Here is a 22,740-nt window from a genome sequence, read left to right on the forward strand (position 1 = left end):
GCATCATACTTTGGGGTGAATCCTCATGCCAAAACATGCAACGTGTTTTTCTAATGCAAAAGCAGGCAATAAGAGCTATGACAGGACTCCCACCTAGAGAAAGCTGCAGGGAAAGATTTCGAGATCTACAGATATTCACTGTTTTCTCCCTGTACATATATGAGGTTATGCTTTATGCCTCTCAACAGAACCTGACCATAAATATCGATATCCACAATCACCAAACAAGATTTGCCAGGAACTTCAATATCCCTGCCCACCGCACTGTACTTTACAGTAAGAAACCATCCTACGCCGGCGCCAAGCTTCTCAATCTTCTTCCGGCAAGTACCATGGATGTTCCAGCAAGAACCTTTAAGAAATAGCTGCGGAATTGGTTGCTGGCAGATCCAGTCTACAGTATGGAGGAATTCTTTGAACGAGCTCACGTTCTTAGAGAAGAATGAAATATACTCTTGTAAAATAACAAAATGTATTTTTTTGACACCATTCTGCTCTTAATGATCACGAATAAAAGCATTCTGTATTCTGTATTATCTATGTATTGAACAGTGTGTCCACTTGACGTTTGGGACTACTTCCATCACCTAGGCCATTAACTCAGTTTTGTGACACGTCATCACTCCAGTTCATTCAGTAGCTAATTCTACACATTTATTGGGATTTGCTTATTCTTCTGGATAAGCTTTATAAAGTGCTTTTCATTTAAAACAAAATTATGATTATTAACAGCAATCTATATATTTTTCAACATTAGCTAGCTCCGTAGACCCCAGGTATGGGCTTGCAGATCCCTAGGGGATCCGTGGACCACATTTTAAGAAACTCTGTTCTATAGTATTCATTCTATGAATATTAGACTGAACAAACCTCATAAGTGAAGTCTACTCATACGGTACAGTTTTTTCATAACACAATCCATATAAGCTCTTTTCAACATCACAATTTCGGCAACTGTTTCCAAGTAAAACACACAGCTGCCTACTTAACTTCATCTACAGTAAATACATGGTGCAAGTGAAACTGCTTTCATAAAACATTTTACCATGACAGACACAACCTTCTTAGATAACCCCAGTGACTACAAACTTGGAACAGAGCCTATCAGAAAAAATGTAAACTAGAATCTCAGCCCATTTCAGCACCTTTGCAGGAACTTTGGTTACCCCTTTGTGTACTAATCCTTGAGAGTTGGCCTGCTGACAAGCTTTTTTTTTGTTGAATTATCACACACCATGTTGCAAACTTCATAGTTATATAACTTAATTCAGAGACTTCTGAGGACAGCATGTAGCAGTACTTGACACACTGCCGTGATGGGATGATGATGATGGTGTTCCATGTTCAAAGTTCATTGTTGACAATGGATGACTTCAAAGAAAACTAAATATTTTGAGAAATTTTTATGTCTTCTTCTTCTAGTGTCAAATCCTAATACATGGTTAAGGGTGGAAAAAAGGAAGCAATTGACATAAAAATTAACTCTTACTGATGTGACATATTTGATTTATTTGCTGTTTAGCATGTTTTAGAATTTGACACTTAAAGAAGGGAACGTATACAAGTGTTAAAAAAATTGTGTTCTTGTACTAATGCTGTACATAAATAAGACAAATTCAGTGCCTTTCAGTCCATAAATTTTCTCTAGCTTGAAATGCACTAAATAAGGGATTAGGACTGACAAACCTGGAAGCAAGCTAGGAGCATTCCAACGATGAATTTGTCAGTAAATGAAGCGTGGATGTTCAGAAGTAAGAGATCGTAGAGTGTGAGACCGAGAAACAGCATCCATCCGAACACGTGACTCCAGATGTTGATTGTCTCATTGGTCATCCAAAACATACTAAAACAAAACCATTATCGTGATTTAAAATTACAAAACATATTATTTAGTAAGAAAAGACAAACACATGACAGTTACAAACTTAACAAGATAAAAGTGTATCATTGCTATCTTTATCTCGCACACACTAACTACTTGCACATACCTGTTAAATGGTACTAAGTCACCTTGTCCCTGTTTGTCACAATCTGAATACATTCACATGCACATTCATTCACGTGTAAATGATTAACACCTTCATGTTTGTGACTTGAAATATTCTCTATTAAAACTGTACATGTTAATAATGTTAGTATTATTACTTATTATTATTATTTCTTATAGTTGAGAGAGAGTAGACCAACAATAATTTATTTTCAAATATTTAAAAACTTTTTTAAACCTTTCACCTATATTATAGTGGATCAAATCAAACAAATCTTTGATGAACCTTCATACCTGTACAGGCTCTGGATGAATGGAATTACATAAATTTCACACTGAAAAAAGACTGGAAATAAGGCGACTTTAAACTACAAATATTCTATATCAAATTAATATTAATCTTTCTTTGATTCGCATCTCGATAGAAGCCTAAAACATGTTTCTTTTATTTGGATGTATACCTGCAACATAACCTACCTTTCAAAGCACATCTTTGTGGAGAGATAGCCCCTGTAGCCAGAGAGAATGTAGGGATTGAACTGAAGATATGAAGGTGCTTCATGGTAGCTCAGCAACGTCATACAATCTAGCGTTGAGGTGGAAACTTTACCGCCATCTCTAGAAATTAGCGATTCTGATGTCTCCAGATGCACTTCCTTATCCTGCAACATTTTTACATTTTTCAGTTACAAGAATACAACCTTCAGTTTTGTTGCAGATAATGAATGTAGGCTAAGACTATGATAACTGATGTACGATTGCTGAAATAAACATAAATTTCTACGTGTTCTGTCAATCAACAAATAATAATAATAATATACAAACTATAAGTTAGTTAAATAAGAATTTCAGAAATTTTTTTCAGCTAATCAAGTATTCATGAGGAGAAAACGTGAACATCAATAAACATTGAAGATTTATCACAACTTACTTATTTTAAAATCCACAAAGATAGTAATATGTGGAAAATATCTGATTGAAACTTAGTAGAATAATTTTATTTTATTTCTACTTAGGCTACTTTTATTGAGGCTAGATATATAAATAAAAGAAAATGGTATTTAGGCAAGTTAACAAGAAGGACCTAAAATATTTTGTACACTTATTGATATTATCGCCTTGTGTACTTTATCCAGCTGGTTTCTTTTTAATTGTGAAAAAGTGGTTGGAGATGGTGCTGACACAGTCATCAGATGCAGGCATTCGTGATCAGATCTGGAGTATTAATCTTCCAAGCTATAAACAGAAATATACCTCGAAATAGTAGGCTACCTACCAAATAATGCACAAAGATTTCAGAGGGTCTTATCATGAATGCATGTATTGAAATTCTATTCAAAGACATATATCTCATCTAAAAAGGAGGAGTGATATCTCAAATAACCGAGAAGTAAAACCTCAAATAGCTAACAACACAATGTTGGAATGAATTCCAGTAAAACTTTTAAAGATAACTTTTAAGATAAAATAAGCTAGACAATAATTCTTCCCTTTCTCGAAATTAATGCAAATATACCATGTACTTTACAATTTAAAGTTGCCTACCAATATTCCACCAACTAACTATCAATCCTCCATTCTATCAACTAAAGGGGTAAATATTTATTTTAGCTACTTAACAAGTAAAAAGTAAATTAAAAATTACAGAAAACAGTTAAATTTCAGAAAGCCTAAAAAACTTATAGAAAACGCACAGTGGTGCTTCATATTAATGGAGTCGAGCGAAAAAGTACTCGAGATAGTACCAATCAGTAAGATACAAAAATGCAGTGTTTACGAATTCTTCAGAGAGCTACAATATTACAAAGTCGCAACCATATTATTCCAAATAGCAAGAGGTTGACACACTTACAAAGAATTTAAATTCCTATTACAAACCAAGCTAAAAAGGAAATGCCTTTTCTATCCATTCTGGGTCAATAATAGTAGTCTACTTTAAAGCGCAATCATGACAAAACTTGTACACTGAATACATTAAAACATCGCTAACTAGTACCAGAAAAGGGAAAGAACAGTATCTGCCTCTTTTCTGAAATTAACCACATGTAATAAAATGTACCTAACTCACCAGGAAACAAAAGATTTTATCAATACTGCGATGTCCAAGAAGTTGTTCAATTCAAAGAGATCAAAATAACAGAGGAAAGAAACTTCGCCCTAGAGGTAAACTGTGATTAAATGATAAAAAACATGTTACACTAATGAAAAACTTAAATTGCCTACAAATGCAGTTCATAGACCTACACTACTTTAATGAATTGAATATCCTGCTCTTTTTTTCATGTAAATGTTGATAAATGTTGATAAGTTTGTTATCCCAACTCCATCCATGAAACCTGATACTCCCCAGTCCCCTAATCAATGTGCTATTTAGGATAGCTGCAGTGTAATAAGCAGCAACCACAATGATTGGATCTATATTTACGATTATCTAAACTACCGAAACCAAAATGTCGAACAGAATTACATTATAGGTTTTTCAAATCAGCCTATAAGTTAGTATAGCTTTTATATCTAAAAAATTAATAATTTAATGATGAATAAAATAACAATCTCGGCTAGGCCTATAAGTATTTTATTAATGTAATAAACAAAGCAGTTTTATTATTCTGAGGCACAGACATGTCTGATAGTTTGTGATACAAATAACAAATGTTCATCACCATTGTACTTATTGCCATTACTAAAATACCACGGGCAATGTGTATACTTACCAATGATTTTACTTTGTTTGATTTAATTTTGAACAATCTAGTTAGTTATTCAATACATTAAAGACAGGGCATTAACTGTAAATAACTATACTGTAATTGGAATTTGTTTCTATTCAATAGTTTAGGTATTTTTAATTAATAATTTAGTTCTCTGATTCAATTGGGATTGGTAGTCGCATACTACACTGCAGCCTTTGGAATGTAACCTAAATGTCAAATATTTTAATAATTTTTTTGCAATTGTAGTTAATCTGTGCCTAAAACTTCTTTCTGAAAATCAAAGCATAGCCTTGTGTACTATTTTAAGAAATTGTTAAAAGTGGTTCTAGGCTTAAACCCTTTTAAGGTAACCTAAAGCTTAGCTAATGTAAATAGTCACCCTTTATTCTTATCTACAACAAACTTTATCAGAAAGGTTTTTTTTAATTTGTTTAAATAATGACAGCCCTAACTTTAAACCAAAGGTATTGATCCTTTTCTAAATATTTTTCCTAACCCAGTAATATTAATATAAATAGATTTAATAGTAAATCCGTATTTTTAAAATGAAGTAATGCTGTCATAAATCATTTAAGGTAATAAGTAAGAAGACCTAAGCTACTTACAATTGATTGTTTCCTGTCATGGCGAAGCCTAATCTCTGAAGTTGTATCCATTACAGGTTTGAAATAAACTACAAATTGATGAAATTCCTAACGCTTTATATGAGCAAATCAATAGATATATAACTAAAACCGGGAACAAAACTAGAGTTTTGAAGTAAAAGCAAGAGGTTAAGAATGATGATAGATAACAAAACACTCCGATCACAGCAGACTACAACACCACCATCACCCTACTCCTTTTGCAGTTGCAGCAGTACTCCGCAGCTGAAATGAAACATCAACACCCAATAGTACGTCAAGTGCTCGTGTCGTGGTAGTGGCAGCACTCAGATGACTTTCTTCATGAGATACAGCCAGTCAGCTGCGAGGTTATCAGCTGTTTTTGTAGTTGATCAATCTAAGTTCTCCATTGTTTCGTTTTTATGTCGATAGAATATTTGAAACCTGTATTTACAAAAACGTGTCTTATCCCAAAAAAATCAGATATTGAGTTATATACATTACTGAATTCGTCTTCTACAGCCGGATCTTAATATGTTGGCTGTTTGTTCCAAAAAAATTCTTATCAAATAAATATTTCATGTTGAAATATTAAAAGTTTTCCATAACGTGTCTTATCCTCTTACAGTTTGTTCCAAAACACGTCTTATCCATTATGTTCCAAACAAAGTCTTATCCTAAGTAGCCATATTGGAAATTAATATTGAATGTTCCAAAATGAGTCCTTATCCATTCAGATCTTTTACTATTGACCAAAATTTACAAAAAAAATCTGTAATTTAATTTAGTTTCAAGATTATTTTGTGTTGAATGTAACCTAAATTTGGCTAGCCTGCATTTTACAGACGTTTGTGTAATTTTTTTGTGTAATAGATCCCAACATCTGGAAAATCTCTTGACTCTTGACTGACTGAATAAGCATTGTTCATGTTACTAGGTTATTGCTACTAGTTTCATTGTTTGTGAGAAATGGAAGACAGTTTTATAAGAAAAGCTTCTCCTGGAGAAGCTAGATTGAAAGGGCGTCATCCTGAAAACTGGAAAAAGACCAAAGAGAAGAAACAAAGGTAAGTAAATATAAGTTTCTTATTAGGACCGTGAAAATCATAACCCCATTATCCTAGCTTACACGTCATCATTCTTAGATCTCACTTTATTATTTTAATTGCATTAATTTATAAATTAACGTGACAAAATGATGTTAAGTTTTATTTTCAGAAATCAGCCAAAGATGTTGCCAAGAATGCCTACATGTGGTCACAACAGTAAAGCTTACCAATGTGCAACACTTAGCCAACGAGACGTGAACCATTTTCATCATATTGTTTACGAGGTTTCCAGACAAAATCACTCAGGATGGAGTTTATTCTCAGATACTGCAATGCCAGTACACCAAAAAGAAGTCCGGCAAGTCAAAGAAAACAGCAGCAGAAAAGGTATGACAGTTCAATATTATGTTAAAAAAAGCCACGCTTGCTCTGGTGCACCTTCCAAAGTTCCAGTGTGCCAAAAAACATTTATAAATATTTCTGGGAGGAATTTCTAAAACTAGACTCCAGAATCTATGCAAAACACACTATATGAAGGGGGAAAGACTTCAAGAAAAAAAGAGGTGGCGATAGACGCTCACGTAAGTATGAATCCAAGCGATCTGCTATCTCAGCATTCATTGAAAAACTGAAACCACTCGAAAAAACATTATTGTAGAGGGAAGGTCTTCAAGAGTTTACTTACCTAGTGAACTCTCACTAAATAGATTATGGAGGATGTACAATGAGACATGTGAAGATAATAACCTTAGAGTAAAAAAAATACTTCTTCCGCTTATATGTCAGAAAAAACATATAATATTGGGTTTGGGCAACCATCCACAGATGCTTGCTCCTATTGCCTTCAATTTAAAGCACTTGTTATCCTCTGCTACTAATGAACAAGACAAAACCAGATTTATTATCGCAAAGAGAGTACACTCTCTCAAGTACAAAGAGTTTTTCTCTGCTTTGAAAAAGAAAGAAGACAGCACTATGGTGCTATCATATGATTGCCAGAAACAATCAGGTGCTTCCCAAAGTACCTGATCAGTCTGCATATTACTCCAGACAGGTATACATTTATAACTTCACTGTATGCAGAGGTTCTTCTAGGGGACCCTTTTAGACAAGAATACCGTTTACATTTATAAATGGACAGAGAATGATTTCCCAAAGGGTTGTAATGAGATAGCAAGTTGTGTTTTTCACAACTTACAAGCAGTTTCCCATTCCACAGAATGTTAGTAATATAAGACTTTTTGCCGATGGCTGTGTGGGGCAAAATAAGAACACCCTTATAGTTGGAATGGGTGCAAAATGGCTTTTAAAATCATGCCCCACAACACGTAACTGAAATGGAATTTTATTTTCCAGTGGACATTCATTTCTACCACCGGACAGAGTATTTGCCCGCATTGAAAAATCAATAAGAAAAACTAGTGAAATTATTCTTCCTGATGACTATATCAGAATATTCGAGGAAAATGGAACAGTCATTCAGTTGGGAGGTGAAGGATGTCCCAACTTTGACTGGAAACAATCTGTTACTGAGATTCAAAAAAAGCCAGCTAATTGGCATTTTCAATTCAATCCAAGTAAAAGGATTAAGCTTAAACTCAACAGAGTTAAAAACATTGTTTACGTTCGTGGATAGGTGAATTACAGAACAAAACCTAAACGTCTTCCGTTCTGTTTTGAAATCTGGCAAGTCCTACGAAGCCCTAGATCCTGCGATCATTCAGCCTGGGGGAGAGCTATTAACCAAGATAAATTGACAGACGTAAAAAAAGTTATTGACTGCACATTTTGGAAATGGATGGGAGCGACTAGAGAATTTATCTTTTTATACCAAAACTAGCTGAAGTAGGAAGAGATGCTGAAGAAGATGATGAAAATATCTGTGCTCAATTGGAAGACCCATTGCAACTCACATGTATTTAAAAATATGTGTTCTTAGTTTTATAGTATTTTTACAAAACTAAGTAATTAAGTTAAGTAAAATTTCATGAAATGTAGGTTTGATGTATTTTTGTTCTGTTTAATATGTTTTTCCCAGGATAAAATTTAACTTATTTTTTTTTATAAACTAGTATTTAAAAAGTAATATTAGAACATTTCTTTAAATTAAAAGGTTTTAATGTATATTTCTCAATTTAAAAATGTCTTTATTTATTAAAGAAATGTAAAGAAATCTTTGTGTTTTTCCAAAACATGTCTAATCCCAAGCGTTATGTTTCCAAAACTTACCTTATCCATAGTCCAATTCCAAAACGGGTCTTATCCAACTTTTACATAAATAATACAAATGAACTAATGAAATCTAGTTAAAAAGTATTCCTTAATAGTAAATCTATAATTCTTAATAATTAAAATGGTATAATACAGTGTATAAGTAAATATTAAAACATAGTTCAACAGTTTTTTGCATTTCCCCAACAAATTGTGAAAAGTGGACAAGGAACGTTTTGGAAATACAGGACTCATTTACTGTATTCTAGTGATTTGAATTATTTTGTTTATTGATACATCAACGGTATCAATCAAAATTGTTAACAAAAATTGCAAAAGCTCCATGGTATGTGTATAACGTTAAATCAAGACATGAACACCCCAACAATTAAAGAAGAACTTACCAAATTCAATCGAAATATCTTTCAAGATTAGTTGACCACCCAAACCACCTTGAAGTAAATCTACTTGATAATTTTCTAAAAATGTGTACAGACTCCACCGATCTGCTATCCAGGAACCACCTTTTAGGTTCTTGAATTAATTATGTTAGTGTTAACAATGGTTAACATCTAACTCATGTTAGGAAAAAACAAATGTCTTTGTATAATTGAGACTCACGTCAATAATAAGACATAATTATGAAATAATAGCGTTGTATATTTTTACGAGAAACTATTTTATAAAGCCAGTTAACGAGTAAACTTTTTGATCTGTGCGAGTAAACACTTCCTCGTGACAAAATGTACGAAAGTCGAAAATAAAATCAGTGGAGATATCAAGAAAGGATTACAGGGATTACCTCCTTCCTTTTCCTTAGTATATTATAAGGTCACGTTACCAATATAATATACTAATGGTCACACAATAGAGTCCCAACATGAAATCGGAGAGGTAAATGACGTGAAAAAATTAGAGGACGTTATCATTCAGCAATGTTGTCAAGCAGCTAATTTTGATATTTAGGTTTGTTCCATTGTCCACATGTGCAAACTTCCAGTGAATAAATATCACCCTTCTCCCTTGGATCCAGTACAAACAAATTACATGTATAAATTACTTTACTAGTATTTTAATATAAAGTAATTAAAATAAAATGACTAATATATAAGTGTTGAGAACCTTTATAAATAAAATAAAACTTATAGAAACATAAATTCATATTGTTGTGTAATTACCGTATCCAAAACGTTTGGTTTTGAAATTTTAAAACGTGTAACCCTACTACTTCAATAAATTAAAAACAGACAGTTTAAATTTTGTATGTCTTAATTTTGTATATCAAATTAAGTAATAGTATTAGGCTCTAATGAAAGTTAAGCTCTTTTGAAATTTTACCCATAAAAAAGTATAAAAGGGACATTTTTCGAGTAAGAACTCAAGATTTAAATCTATGTATAATGTAACAAAAGCAAAAAAACTGTACCTTACATTAATCTGCCATTAGTGTTTTAATAGTATCATGTTACAGTATAAGGATAAATATGTAGCCTATATCGATAATTTAGTCCAGCTGACTAACAGCGGCAAGGTTATTCACCTCGACTGCGGATTACTATTATAAAACAGACGATAAGAAGCCAAGAGATGTGCGGCGAGAGATCGCTTTTAGGTTTGTGCCATCTGCGGACTGCGGGAGCAGCCAACTTTCACTTCTGGCAACAAAACAGCAGAATGGCCGCCGTGTAATATTTAGTTGGTTATAGTGCAAAATAATCCTTACCTGCCGCTCTCTCTTACCACCAGGTTCTTCTCTTCATAACGCATAAATGTGTTTGGATTATATTACCATTATTTTCCTTTGGATAACCATGAATTGTGCCCTAGTTAACGGTCGCCATGTTGTTGCATCGACACGAAGATAATCAAAATATTCAAGAAACCCAAGTGAGAAGGTGTCCCCTCTCAAGCAGAGAGCGAGGCTTAAACATTGACGTCAGCAATTTACGGCCATTTATTTAAAGACCCGTTAATTTACACTGTAACGAAAGCTAAACGCTCAGCAATGACTTTAGGAGGCCACGATGATTTCGCACACAATTGGGGTCGCGTCCTTCATATAAGCGAGTACGTATACATAGACCCACACGAGGCTCTAACCAATCCATGGCCGGCCACCTTGGTGACTTTCTTCATCACGGCAATGACACTTCACCCTAATATGTAAACTGTCGCCATATTAAGGTTAAGAATATTAATGAAGTTTTCATTGAAAAGACATTCAAATTTACTATAACGTAGGCTAAACATTTGAATTGTTATATATTACATATTATGTTATATATAATGTTATATATTAAAACTACAGTTATGTGTAGGAATATAATGAAACTTGGTACGACACGCTTCAATTAAATCGAATTCCCTCTACTGGGCATTGTTTTATATGTTAGAAAGTTACAGGGTACGGGCTTAGTTTATTCCACTAATTTTCTAAAAGGGAATAGATTTTTTATAGAGTACCATTACTCAAACCACAACGTGATTCTTTATCTTTCTCTCCCTCCTATATGAAGGTTGCTTTATTTTAGAAACTATAGAGAAAATTTAACCAAAAAAAATCAGCGGATTCAAGTTAATTTAACCTATTGGTACTTTTCTTATCTTTTATACGATATTATCTCTGCACTATGGTACGATTTATCAAACCATCTTTCTCCTTCTGATAAATCTAACAGAAGCTGAAAAAGTATTTTGAATTAACATTTAGTAATGGCTGAAGTAGAATTACTATCGCTGCGAACAATAATACTGCAGGTGGGAACAATAATTGCGTAAATGCAATCATGGTGTACGGTAACTCTCAACGTATTCACCTGTTGCTAACATAGTCAACACGATATAAACTGGCCAATCACACTCATTGCGTAAAATCATTTATTGTGCATAAAGACTCGAACCGACCCCTATTTTGCTAAATAGAATCATCAACACGATATAAAGATCATTAGCTAAGAATCAAATTAAACTATGTCGTGTAGAGTGGGGCAACCGTAGTCTGATTTATAATTTGAATTGAATACGTTACTCTTGCAATACAAGAAATTGAATACAATACCGCATGCACCTGTTGCGACTATGAACCATTTGATAACTTAGTATTGAGCCTTGGCATCTATCCACCTTCCGTACCCCCTCTCCCTCCCACTACTGACACTGCTCCATCTTACATTCTCTGGGTACTCTGATGGTCGGCGCGTGTGCTGAATCAAGATGTATTCGCTTACCAAATTAAGACTCACTAAGTGCTCGTTGAAATATCAACGAACAACTGATGGTACTATGATCATATATTGCTCTGACTTCCTTTGTTTAATTATAAAATAATATACTCTAAAACTGTTCTTGGCGGCGTGTGTCTCACGTTGCGGTGAGGAGTTGCCATACATACATTTTAAGACAAATTATACCAGCTCCGTCGGGAAACCATGGTCCCTAAAGGGTTATAGGGCAGATACAAGATATCGATTTTAAACCTGTTATAAAACAAGGCAGGAATACGCCACACCACGTGTCGCGTAACACGCTTCACCCAGGGTGCTTGCAAAATGTCAAAAGTATAGCTCATTTCATTCTCGAGGTGACAGACAGACAGACAGACATTTATACATTCCCGGTAGACCATTTCATTGACCCAACTAAAATTTTCTTTTTACTCTATAAATAAAAATGCCACATGCTTGTACTCAGTTTATTTACACATTCTGCTATTTCTCGTTGCCAGAATAACCACAAGAACGATGTAAAATTATTCGCTAACGCTCAGCCAAATTCCATGGAGTGACTTACACCTTCATTGGACTCAGTGTTTCTCATACAGAAATGAAGCTTCATGCAAAATTTCAAGTCTAAAGATCAGTTTGTTTTTTAGATATTACGCGGGCAGAGATAGACAGACAAAAATAAACCCTTTACAGTTCCACGCTTCGCTAAAGCTCGATCAATTAGCGTAACAATGTACTAATAACAATGGACTGAAATGGACCAATAAGTTTCGCCTTGAGTTTATTTTATATTCTGGAAGGTTATTAAGCAAAATTCTCTGGCAAGCAGAATTGGCTTGCTATTTTCAAATTATTCAGATAAATTGGTGCCATACTTATACTAGGTTTATGGTACGTTTGAAAAAAATAAATGTTTGTTTGAAACTTCACTGCGCACGTGTGTAATGTTTTGATTTGGAACTATATTTTGTTCAGACCTCCCATACATAAGAATAACATGAATCTATAACTCAAAATGTCGATTGCTAGTCTTCAAAACACCACATGGAACAATAATTTGATGATGTTAGCAAATAAGGGAATCTAATGATGATATTTGAACATACATTTATTTAAAAGAAAAGCATTAAGATATTAATTGTTGGTAAAACTCGACTTTCCAGAGAATAGGCAGGCCTTGTATCCATATCGACATTTTGTTCTTAAACCTACTTTTGTTCTGTAACCATAGATAGTGTTACTATATTAAATATTTTGTTCGGAGTTTTAACATTTTAATGCTTTAGCAATTACCTCATTTTATATTACGGAGTATTTTTTATTTTGTCAGAGTTAACTCAATATAACACGTTTTTAATAGTTTTCTGAAATACATTTATAACTGTTGTTTCTCTCATTTGCTAGATAGCTCACAACCACTACTTTTAAGTGGCAACAGATGATAACATTGGATCCAATATCTTCTCAAAGACCGATACACAATCAAGGGTAAAAATAAACGACTGCTTATCAGTAGTCGGTATAAGATCCAGGAACAGTACAAAAAATATGTGAACCATAGTTGACATTTGGGAACTTGTAAACTGCCATTCATGGAAAATCGTTATTCCCAATCGAACTGACACGTCTGTTTGTTTGCAGACCTTGGCAGGAGACGGGTCAGATTCCTGTAGGAAGCGTCAGTAAACATGTTTTGCAGACCCCTCACTCTCCCCCCCCCCCACACATGCGAATGAGTTAACACTAATAATAGAAATTTTAGAATCATATAACACAATAAACCGCGGAATACAGATTTGATTATGTTCTGTAAATACCAAGAACATGGACAGCGAGGGGATCCGGAACCAAATTGTCAAATTTTAATTACTTTCTTAGTAAACGATTATTATTATTTAAATAATTCAGTATTACTGCCATGTACTGCTGAAATATCGTTATCAACAAAGAAACGGATACTTTTGACGGAACAAAATGGAGCCTTACTCTCTGTGTACAACTGGAAAATATCAGCTGTCTGAATCCTCAACCCCCCCCCACAATATTTTCCTGGGTACGCTCTTGGTAAATACAGTAGGTAGGCTATTTCCTAGTTAACATTGACTGTAACTTAAACCGTAGCCTATATACCGAGTGGGAGGCAGAGAACGGTAGCTTATGAATGTACGCTTAGTTAGGCAGGAGTTGAATTTGTTGTGGAGGTACTTACAAGACTTACATTTTGAGAATAAGAAAATCCCTAAATTACCTTATCAGAATAATTACATATAAAAAAAATAGGTAGATATAGTTCATTTCCACTATACTGCACATTAAAGATACTTCCTATTTAACATCTGTTTCTTTACAAAGTCTTAAGAATATTTTATCTTAAAAGTGGAAATACTGGAACAACACATTTAATGCACAATACAAGAAGTGGGTCAAATAGAATATTCAAACTCCCAAAAGTTACAAAAAGTATTTTTAAACAATCTTTCCAATATATAGGTCCTAAGGACTTCAATCAATTACCATATGAGGTAACAAGTTGTATAAACTTAAAAATATTTTCTAAAAAATTAAAAGAGTGGTTATTTTTAAAACAAGATGTAGACTTTATGAATGTTTGCTTAGTATAAATTCTGTAAGTATGTTGAAACTAATTTTATTTTTTTTCTCGTCTGTTGTTGTTTTATTTTTCTTCTAAAATTTTAAATCTAAGTACGTAAATTATGTAAGAAATGTTACGTTGAACTGAAGTACCACTTATTATAGGAATATAATCTGTATGTATATAATTTTCTTTAAGTAAACCAAGCGCCGCAGAGAGTGTATTTGAATGTACCGAGACTGGACTCATTTATAATCTTTTTTTCTATATATTTATATTAGTTTAAGGATATTGTTGTAAATTTGTTTATATTTAATAATTCACCCTGACCACACATAGGCTACTTGTAAATGTGGTCAGTTATTTCCAAGAACATTTTATGTTATATTCATGTAAATTAACGAATAGAAAATAAATTATTATTATTATTATTATGGTAATTCTAAGCAATATATGGGTCAACCTCGATTTTCCTCATATTACAATATAATGTTCCAATAGTCAATTAGAAAAGGAAATGACTAGAATTTCTTGCCGGAAAGCAGTTATAGGGAGCAGGCAACCTCCAGACGGTCATTATATTGCTTAGAGTTACATATTAGTGATCAGGGGCACTGACGTGATCTGGGCTTCAAATTTGGAACTACTCGAGTTAATTTTATTTCTAAAAGATAAGCAGCGCGAAGCGCTGCGCAGCGGGCAGGCATCGTGCGTGATCCTTTTTTTTTTATTAAAAATTTCTGATAAATTGTTATTACATATTACAATATAATGTAGGTAATGTATGTAAAACAATTTTAAACACATAATTACATGCTGGAAAGCAAAGTAAACCAATATAATCCGCCCAATACAAAATCTCCGTAAAAATCTGGTAAAGGAATCTGTGTCATTCCTTTGGCCTGAATCAATTCAGTATATACGAAGATCACGCACGATGCTTGCCCGCTGCGCAGCGCTTCGCGCTGCTTGCTCTTTTAGAAAAAAAAAATAACTCGAGTAGTTCCAAATTTGAAGCCCAGATCACGTCAGTGCCCCTGATCACTAATAGATAATTCTCGCGGTTGCCTGCTCTCTATAACTGCTTTCCAGCAAGAAATTCTAGTCATTTCCTTTTCTAATTGACTATTGGAACATTATATTGTAATATGAGTTGCCTGCTCCCTATAACTGCTTTCCGGCAAGAAATTCTAGTCATTTCCTTTTCTAATTGACTATTGGAACATTATATTGTAATATGAGAAAAATCGAGGTTGACCCATATATTGCTTAGAATTACCATTATTATTATTATATAAATGTATATAGAATGTTCAGTATACATGTGTATAAAACTGTACATTCTCCAAAACATAAAGCGGTCGCAACCCGTCCAGTATGTAAACAAACGTAGCCTAGTACACAACTCCACACCTTGCCGATCACCGGACACATCAATACCCGGTTTCATATTTACCGCCAATATTATGCACATGATGGATGTTTGACACACCCAGTTCTGATTGCCGCGTACTGTTATATAACCTGTTACAGGATATGCCTGTTGTGACACGCCAATTGGCCCAATCACGGTCTATTATCGAATAATATAGGCGCACTCGCCACAAGGTCCATTACGCAATGTACGCGTGTGGGAAGCTCCTTGCTCTCCGATGTAGCCTACATTGTAAAGCCAATTGTTTAATGGCAGGCGAATTACGGCTATATTAGCGTACGTCGTTGTATTACGCAATGAAGGGTAAACACGAGGATACACGTTAAACACAGCATATAATATTGTCTAAACTGAAATAAACCTATGGCAGATGAAGATTTCGACAATGTTGCAATTTATGTCGATGAGCTTATGATTATGAGTATGATTGAAAATTATAACCATTATCAAATATATGGCTGAACTAAGAGAAAACATAAATGCCTAAAAATGTTGTTTTTAAAAATTTTTTCTAAATGAATCATTCTGAACATTTTCCAAATTGGGGAAACAGGAAATTACAGTTTTCAAATGGGAATTCCCATATGATTGTCATCAGGTATTTTGGTTAGCAACAATATTTATCGCCGCTATGAAATATGGCAAAATATATTTCTTACAAACTTTGGAGATTTAAATGATACCGTTTTAGAAATTATCATTACATTACTAAATTTAACCCTTGATCACCCAGATTGTACAGTCAGAGTACCACACTAGAGTGTACATACTGATGTGACGATAAGGCTACACTGGGCTTGTACGGGTTTCACTCCAAAATAGGTTCTTAGATTTTAAACATCAAATCTAACTCATATTATTAATTAAATCTGTAGATTGTTTTACATTGTTTTTGAAAATTTCTAGCTGTTACCGCAATACCGTTTATACGTGCCTGAGTACTTTTGGTTCGAGTGAATCACACGCAAAACAAAGCCAATGTTGAATATACCTTGTTGCCACGACCAAGAAAATATGTCCAAAAGGTTGGTATTCTCTATCCACTAACCACCAATCAGCTGATTTGTTATAACGATTCAACGATTCATTTTTTGCGTCGAGAGATTGGAAATCCAGATGGATTTTAAGCAATTATCTCGTTTTTATTGTCAACTTTTTAATTTGTATTACCCCCCCCCCCCCCCACCCCCCCCCCCCCCCACCCCCCCCCCCCCCCACCCCCCCCCCCCCCCACCCCCCCCCCCCCCCACCCCCCCCCCCCCCCACCAATGATATTTTGAACACAGAGAATACTTCTAACGCAATCATCTATTTAATTTCGAAACTCTCGAAATCATCTTTCGACGACTTCTCGGATAAAAACATATAGATATCCAAATTTGAACGTTGAACACGAACTATCTAGTAGAGATACAATAACGGTGGTTACATAAAAATTCAGCATGTTTATTTCTGCGTTTTGACATGTAAGCAAAACTCCGAGGGTGGTGATGCCTCGGATGTCTGGCGGTTTGCGTGTTCAAACGAGCACGCCCCCGCTGCGGCAAAGTAATAAAACTGGTTCAATTAAATCAGTGATCAAATTTTAAATTTTAAACAGTAGTCACCAAAATTACAGGACCAAATTAATTACTTTAAAAGCTAAATACCAATGCCAAACTTTTTCGAATCGCCCGCGCCCGGTCAATAATACAATTTAAGATAATAATTTAATAACAACTTTTTCTGTATAATTCTGAAATTCATATTTAATAACAGTACACTTTAGCAGTCTCTTATACACATTTATTTTAATGGGACCATCTTATGAATGTTTCCATAAGTTTCCGAGTTATACATTTTGAGTTGCATTTTGGTTGAAAAGCACCAAAAATCTGTACCCTTAAGAAAATATTATAATAATAAAAAAAAAAACTGCTGTCTAAACGCAGAAATACAGATGCTAATTTTTTATGTAACTCCCTTAATCTGAACTCTACTAGTAAGTTTGTGATTAATGTTTAAACTGGGGTTTCCGCTCTTTTTGATCGGAGAGTACACTATAGTGCAATATACATATACACTGATACACAGAAAATTAATTTTGTAATATTGTCAATAGGAATTTAGAGTAAGCCGTTTAATAGCTTAAAAATCGATAGTGATACTTTAAACATCTGTTTTACACCCGAAAATATGAAAAGTGAAGCTTTTAAGATCTATTCAGAACATTCAGAGGCACTTCCAGGGAGATAGTATTCTTTCTGGAGATAATAACTTCCAAGTTCTGGAATATTATAAGAAAACAGTACAGCGCTAAAATATCAAAAAAACATTATTTCTTCCCTTTTGAGCAGAATTTCAATAAATTAGACAGACAGCATTACACATTAAAAATAAGCAATACAACTAGAGCTGTTTTTATTTGAAAGCATTGTTAGTATTAGGTGGAATATTATTTTAAAAATGTATAAATGTAATCTTGAGAAGTTTATTTCTTAGTTCGTCAACACAGTTACGATATGAACAGCAAGGCAAATTCGTCGATGTTATGCTACATCGTTTCTGCTCCCCCAAAGATGTTCGAAGAGTAACTTCTTTTACCTCCTTAATCAAGTAAAGTATCTCGTTTTCTGATAACAGTCTAAACAACAGAATTATTTTTTCTGCTTTTTATGTAATCGCATTGAACATTTTACCATCACCTGGTCCAGACTTCGTACTATCGTACTGGGATAGAATACACTGTTGTGTACTTCATTTGGACTTTAATAATAGAATAGAGTAAGAAAGAATTTAACATTTCCTAGTATAGTTTTATTTCATAACCCAGCATGTTCGGTAACTACCGGTATAGATCGGATCCCGGAAACCCGAGAATAGAATGGAATTGTAGTAGTAGGGAGAGAATAAGAAGGCGTTCAGAAACCTACACGCGGGTATTTAAAGTTAACAGAACAACAGCGCCATAAGTTATGTCCAAATCTGTACTTTTGTACCTTTGTAATAAAATAATCAAGTAAAATACTGTTAAAAAAATCTCCTGTAAAAATAACTAAAATATCAGCTAAAAATAAACCAAACGTAAAATACATAAGTAAACATCTATAACTTTAGAGAATGTTAAAAACAAATCATTTGGTAATAAATATAACAAATTAGAAAACGAACATTTAAACTAATTGTCTCGAGACAACACTAGGTAAACAAAAACATCAAACAAGGTAGTTTCTATAGAAAAACGATGTCGTAATTATAAAACCAAAAACTGACCTTTGACTTCACCCTATGGCTGCAGTACGAGTTTTCCATCGGGTCGACTTCATTCAGATCTACTTCCGACTTCTCATTGTTATTAGTGGTTATTTTCATTCTGTCACCAACCGAACCGCACTGGCAAATAAAACACTTATTGTCCCTTTGAAAAGTGAGGTTAGATTCCTCTAATCAGCTGAATCGCTGATAAAAGAAAAACTGCGTGAGTATAGACTGGAGCACAAACAAGAGAATATTGCCCCTAGCCCAACCGACTGTCGTCCGAATTCGACTACGATCTACGACCAACTAAAGTAGGCTGGCGTCTGACAGACAAAACGGCAACTACCACTACCAGCTGTTGGCTGTTGTCCTCGATGGGATAGAGTAGCGGTTGGCAACACTGAGGCCTTCAGGTGCGTTTCCCGCGCGGCCACTAGAATGAATTTCGGTTGGCAACACTGGTGGTAAACAAGACTAAAAAGGAAAGTATAACATCTGTGATCGTAACAAATGTGTAAAAGAACCGACGACTTCGGTCGTGCGATAAGCGGCGTTACGAATTGCTTTCGTTGTTGGCCGCACCTCCCACGTACACATGGGGAAAAAGAGAAAACCCGTTCCATACTTGGAAAGGTTGATAAACCCAGAAGATAAACGTTTGTAATGAAGTATTTTAATGATAAGAAGGAGTGTAATAAAATCAACATACCCAAAAACAAAATAGCAAATAACTTCACGGACGTACTTTGTACTCATAATCGTCTTACCTCTTATGTTCTCGCTACAAAACAGTTTTTTTTTTAATTTTACAGTGTGCACATTTATATTGGAATTTCCTAAAATAGTACAGAATTTCTTGCGTGCTCCTTTGATGCTTTATATAGGCCTATCAATTGCACAGTATTGTGAATCACAATTTTTGGATAAACAATCTTTTGTATGTAGCAATGCATAGTTATAATATCATAGAGGAGTAACAACTTTTGTAAAATTATACTGTACATAGGTTTAATAGTTTGGCTGAGCATACCGAAGCCAATTACTAAGGAAGGGAGTGATGGTAACATTTTTATTCTGCCTATTCGCACGATATATCGAGATCGAACTGAAATCAAATTCGATTATGGTGCATTCTACTTCTTGGGTTTCGGCTGAGCGTTAGCGAACAATTTTACATTGGCTTTATGGATAATCGTGGTGGCAACGAGAAAATCGCAGAACAAACAGATTTGTAAAACAAACTCAGTAAATTGAGTAACTTATAAGATGTAGCGTATCTTCAAGATATCTCGAGAAAGGTATCATCTGTAGACTTTAGATTGTTCACGAAACCATTCCTACACAGGAAAGAATGAGTTCTATGATGGTGCATGTCCATCTATGGGATTTGCCTTAGCGCCATTGAAGCCTATCAATCAGTAGATTGGAACAATTTCTCCTCTGTTTGCCATGTGGGCTCCGAAAACTTCTTGTCTGTATAATTGTCTGCCTGTATGTCTCTCCACATAACTGATACCACAACACATTCTTAGTCTTCTAGTATAACTATAAATATTATACTGAAGTACAAGGGATGTACACCGGTAAATAAATCTTAGCCTTCAGAGCTGACAATGATTTATTGTACTATCTGATGATATCATCTACTGACACTTGTCTAGGACAACTCGCTGACAGCTTGAAAAAAAGATCCTATAGCCCTGTACACTTCCTGTACATCAATAAAAAGTTTCCTAATGAATTTCATGATAAAGTACTTCCGTATGAATGATTAGTTTAGCTCCAGTACACATTACACGTTATGTGTAAAATACTTCCCTTCAAGTTAACCCCACTTGCATGCTGATCATGCCAGCTGGTAACCTCGAAATGTTGACCCCGAAAAGTTGCTGACACGGCATGTTGACCACGAACCGTCTAAAACCCCCAAACTAATTTACTTTAAGCCGAGACATTAATTAATTTAAATTAAAACTGTTTCGCCAGAATTAAAACTTTTAGTATCTTCGTCAGACACATCACAAATGCAACTACAAAAACTTTTTTTATCTCATTTAAGCCTCATCGTCAGCTATGCCGGCTTCGAAGTGCCACTGGTTTTTATGGTCGTAGGTACATTAGTGAATTTGATTTTATAATAGTTAAAACATATGTGATTTAAATATAAATTTGTCCTGTGTGGCGTAATGTGTAGATAAAATTAAATCATTACTGGAATTATACTATACAAATTTTGAATGTTATTTTTGTAACCTTCGTGAAAGTAAAGCCGCGTGTACACTGGAAACAAAAACATGTTTATAAACATTGTTTCTGGAACTTTTGTTCCAGAAACAATGTTCCTGGAACTTTGTTTATATTTTGCTACTATCATGAAATATTTTGCACACAATGTTCCTAAACATTTTAGGACAGCCACTCTTGAAGATGTCGTCTGACGAGGAGGATGTTCTTCTTCTAGCTGCCGCTACCTGTGTTTTTGTTATGTGACAGAGAACCCAGGAGGTTCTGGGTAAGGCCTTCACTTGTGTCACGAGGTGTTTATAGTGGAAGTGACCTATTCAAAGACCTTAACCCTAGAGAGCTAACGTATTCAAAAAGTTACGTTAAAGCTAACGAATCGTAAAAATTAGGACAGGATTCAAAAAATGTATAAATACATTTTATTGTACAAAAATGCCATTTTAATTGCGTATAAACACTTATAATACAACTTAGTAAACCTTTTTAAAACTAAGTCTATGGTTAAATCTCATCTACACAATGGACACAGCATCTTCCGCGATGCTCGGCACAGATGGGCTTGGCACATCGGCAGCAAAAGATTGACGTCATCCTCCGTTTTGCTGATGGACATATTCCACAAATTGTTCGACGGGGGTGTTGAGGGGCATTAACTTTGTTTGTTTGAAGAGGTGCCTTAATTATTTCAGCAATTGATTGGCGGAGTTTTTCTTGGCAAGTTTGGGTAATTCATACGGTGCTGAAGCCATGGTGTGATGAGGTCATATTGGATTTACATTGCAAAGTTTCTCCATGACAGCGGTTTCGGGCCCATTTTCACCATGTTACTAGTGTAAATAACATAGGAATTTACTAGCATGATAGTTATCATGCCAAAAAATACACATGATGGCCACCGCCTTCGTCTTTCGGCTGCGTCTTGCGCCTCGTCATTTCATGGCACATTTGATGCAAAAGTATCAACTGCACCTTTGGTCGTGTTGTATGTCTCAATGATTAGAGGTTTTTTTGAGTCCTTATCAATTGATGGCTTTTCATGAAAACTCGATAGAAGCAACACATTTTTGGAATTCTTGACTTTGTATGAAACTATGTTTTCATTCCATCGAGAAAAAAAATACTGACAACTTGTTCTAACCAACAAAACGCATACAATTTTTTTGGCAGACCTGATGATTTATGTTTCTCAACAATGTTCCTATATCTAAACGTCTTGTGTTTCCGAAACATTCCACAATGTTTTATAAACACCCTTTGATCTTACCGCTTTCTACGGGAAACAAGAAACATGTGGAGAAACACCGAATTTCTGTTCCAAAACATTGTTTATAAACATTGTTCCAAGTAGTTATTATTCGATTTGAGGAACATTGTTCCGAAACACTGTTTATAAACATGTTTTGTTTCCAGTGTAAACGCGGCTTAAAACAAACAAACATAG

At 34.5% G+C, this 22,740-nt stretch overlaps 1 protein-coding gene across 2 annotated transcripts in view; it reads right to left on the minus strand.

The window, feature by feature from the left end:
• LOC124359721 (progestin and adipoQ receptor family member 3) overlaps nucleotides 1–19,423 on the minus strand; it is a 35,997-nt gene extending 16,574 nt beyond the window's left edge. Inside the window, exons 1-3 of one of the 2 annotated variants that reach the window (XM_046812693.1) lie at nucleotides 19,071–19,423; nucleotides 2,465–2,649; nucleotides 1,687–1,843 (exon numbers count right to left, since the gene is read on the minus strand). In XM_046812693.1, coding sequence (XP_046668649.1) covers nucleotides 1,687–1,843; nucleotides 2,465–2,649; nucleotides 19,071–19,169 — 441 coding nt within the window. In that variant the 5' untranslated portion in view covers nucleotides 19,170–19,423. Of the gene's footprint in view, nucleotides 1–1,686; nucleotides 1,844–2,464; nucleotides 2,650–5,306; nucleotides 5,595–19,070 lie in introns of those variants that run through there. The other variant, XM_046812694.1, reaches the window with a different exon arrangement.
• Between the last annotated feature and the right edge of the window lie 3,317 nt (nucleotides 19,424–22,740).

The sequence above is a fragment of the Homalodisca vitripennis genome, chromosome 4, assembly GCF_021130785.1.
Source record: "Homalodisca vitripennis isolate AUS2020 chromosome 4, UT_GWSS_2.1, whole genome shotgun sequence".
NCBI classification, from domain to species: Eukaryota; Metazoa; Arthropoda; class Insecta; order Hemiptera; family Cicadellidae; genus Homalodisca; species Homalodisca vitripennis.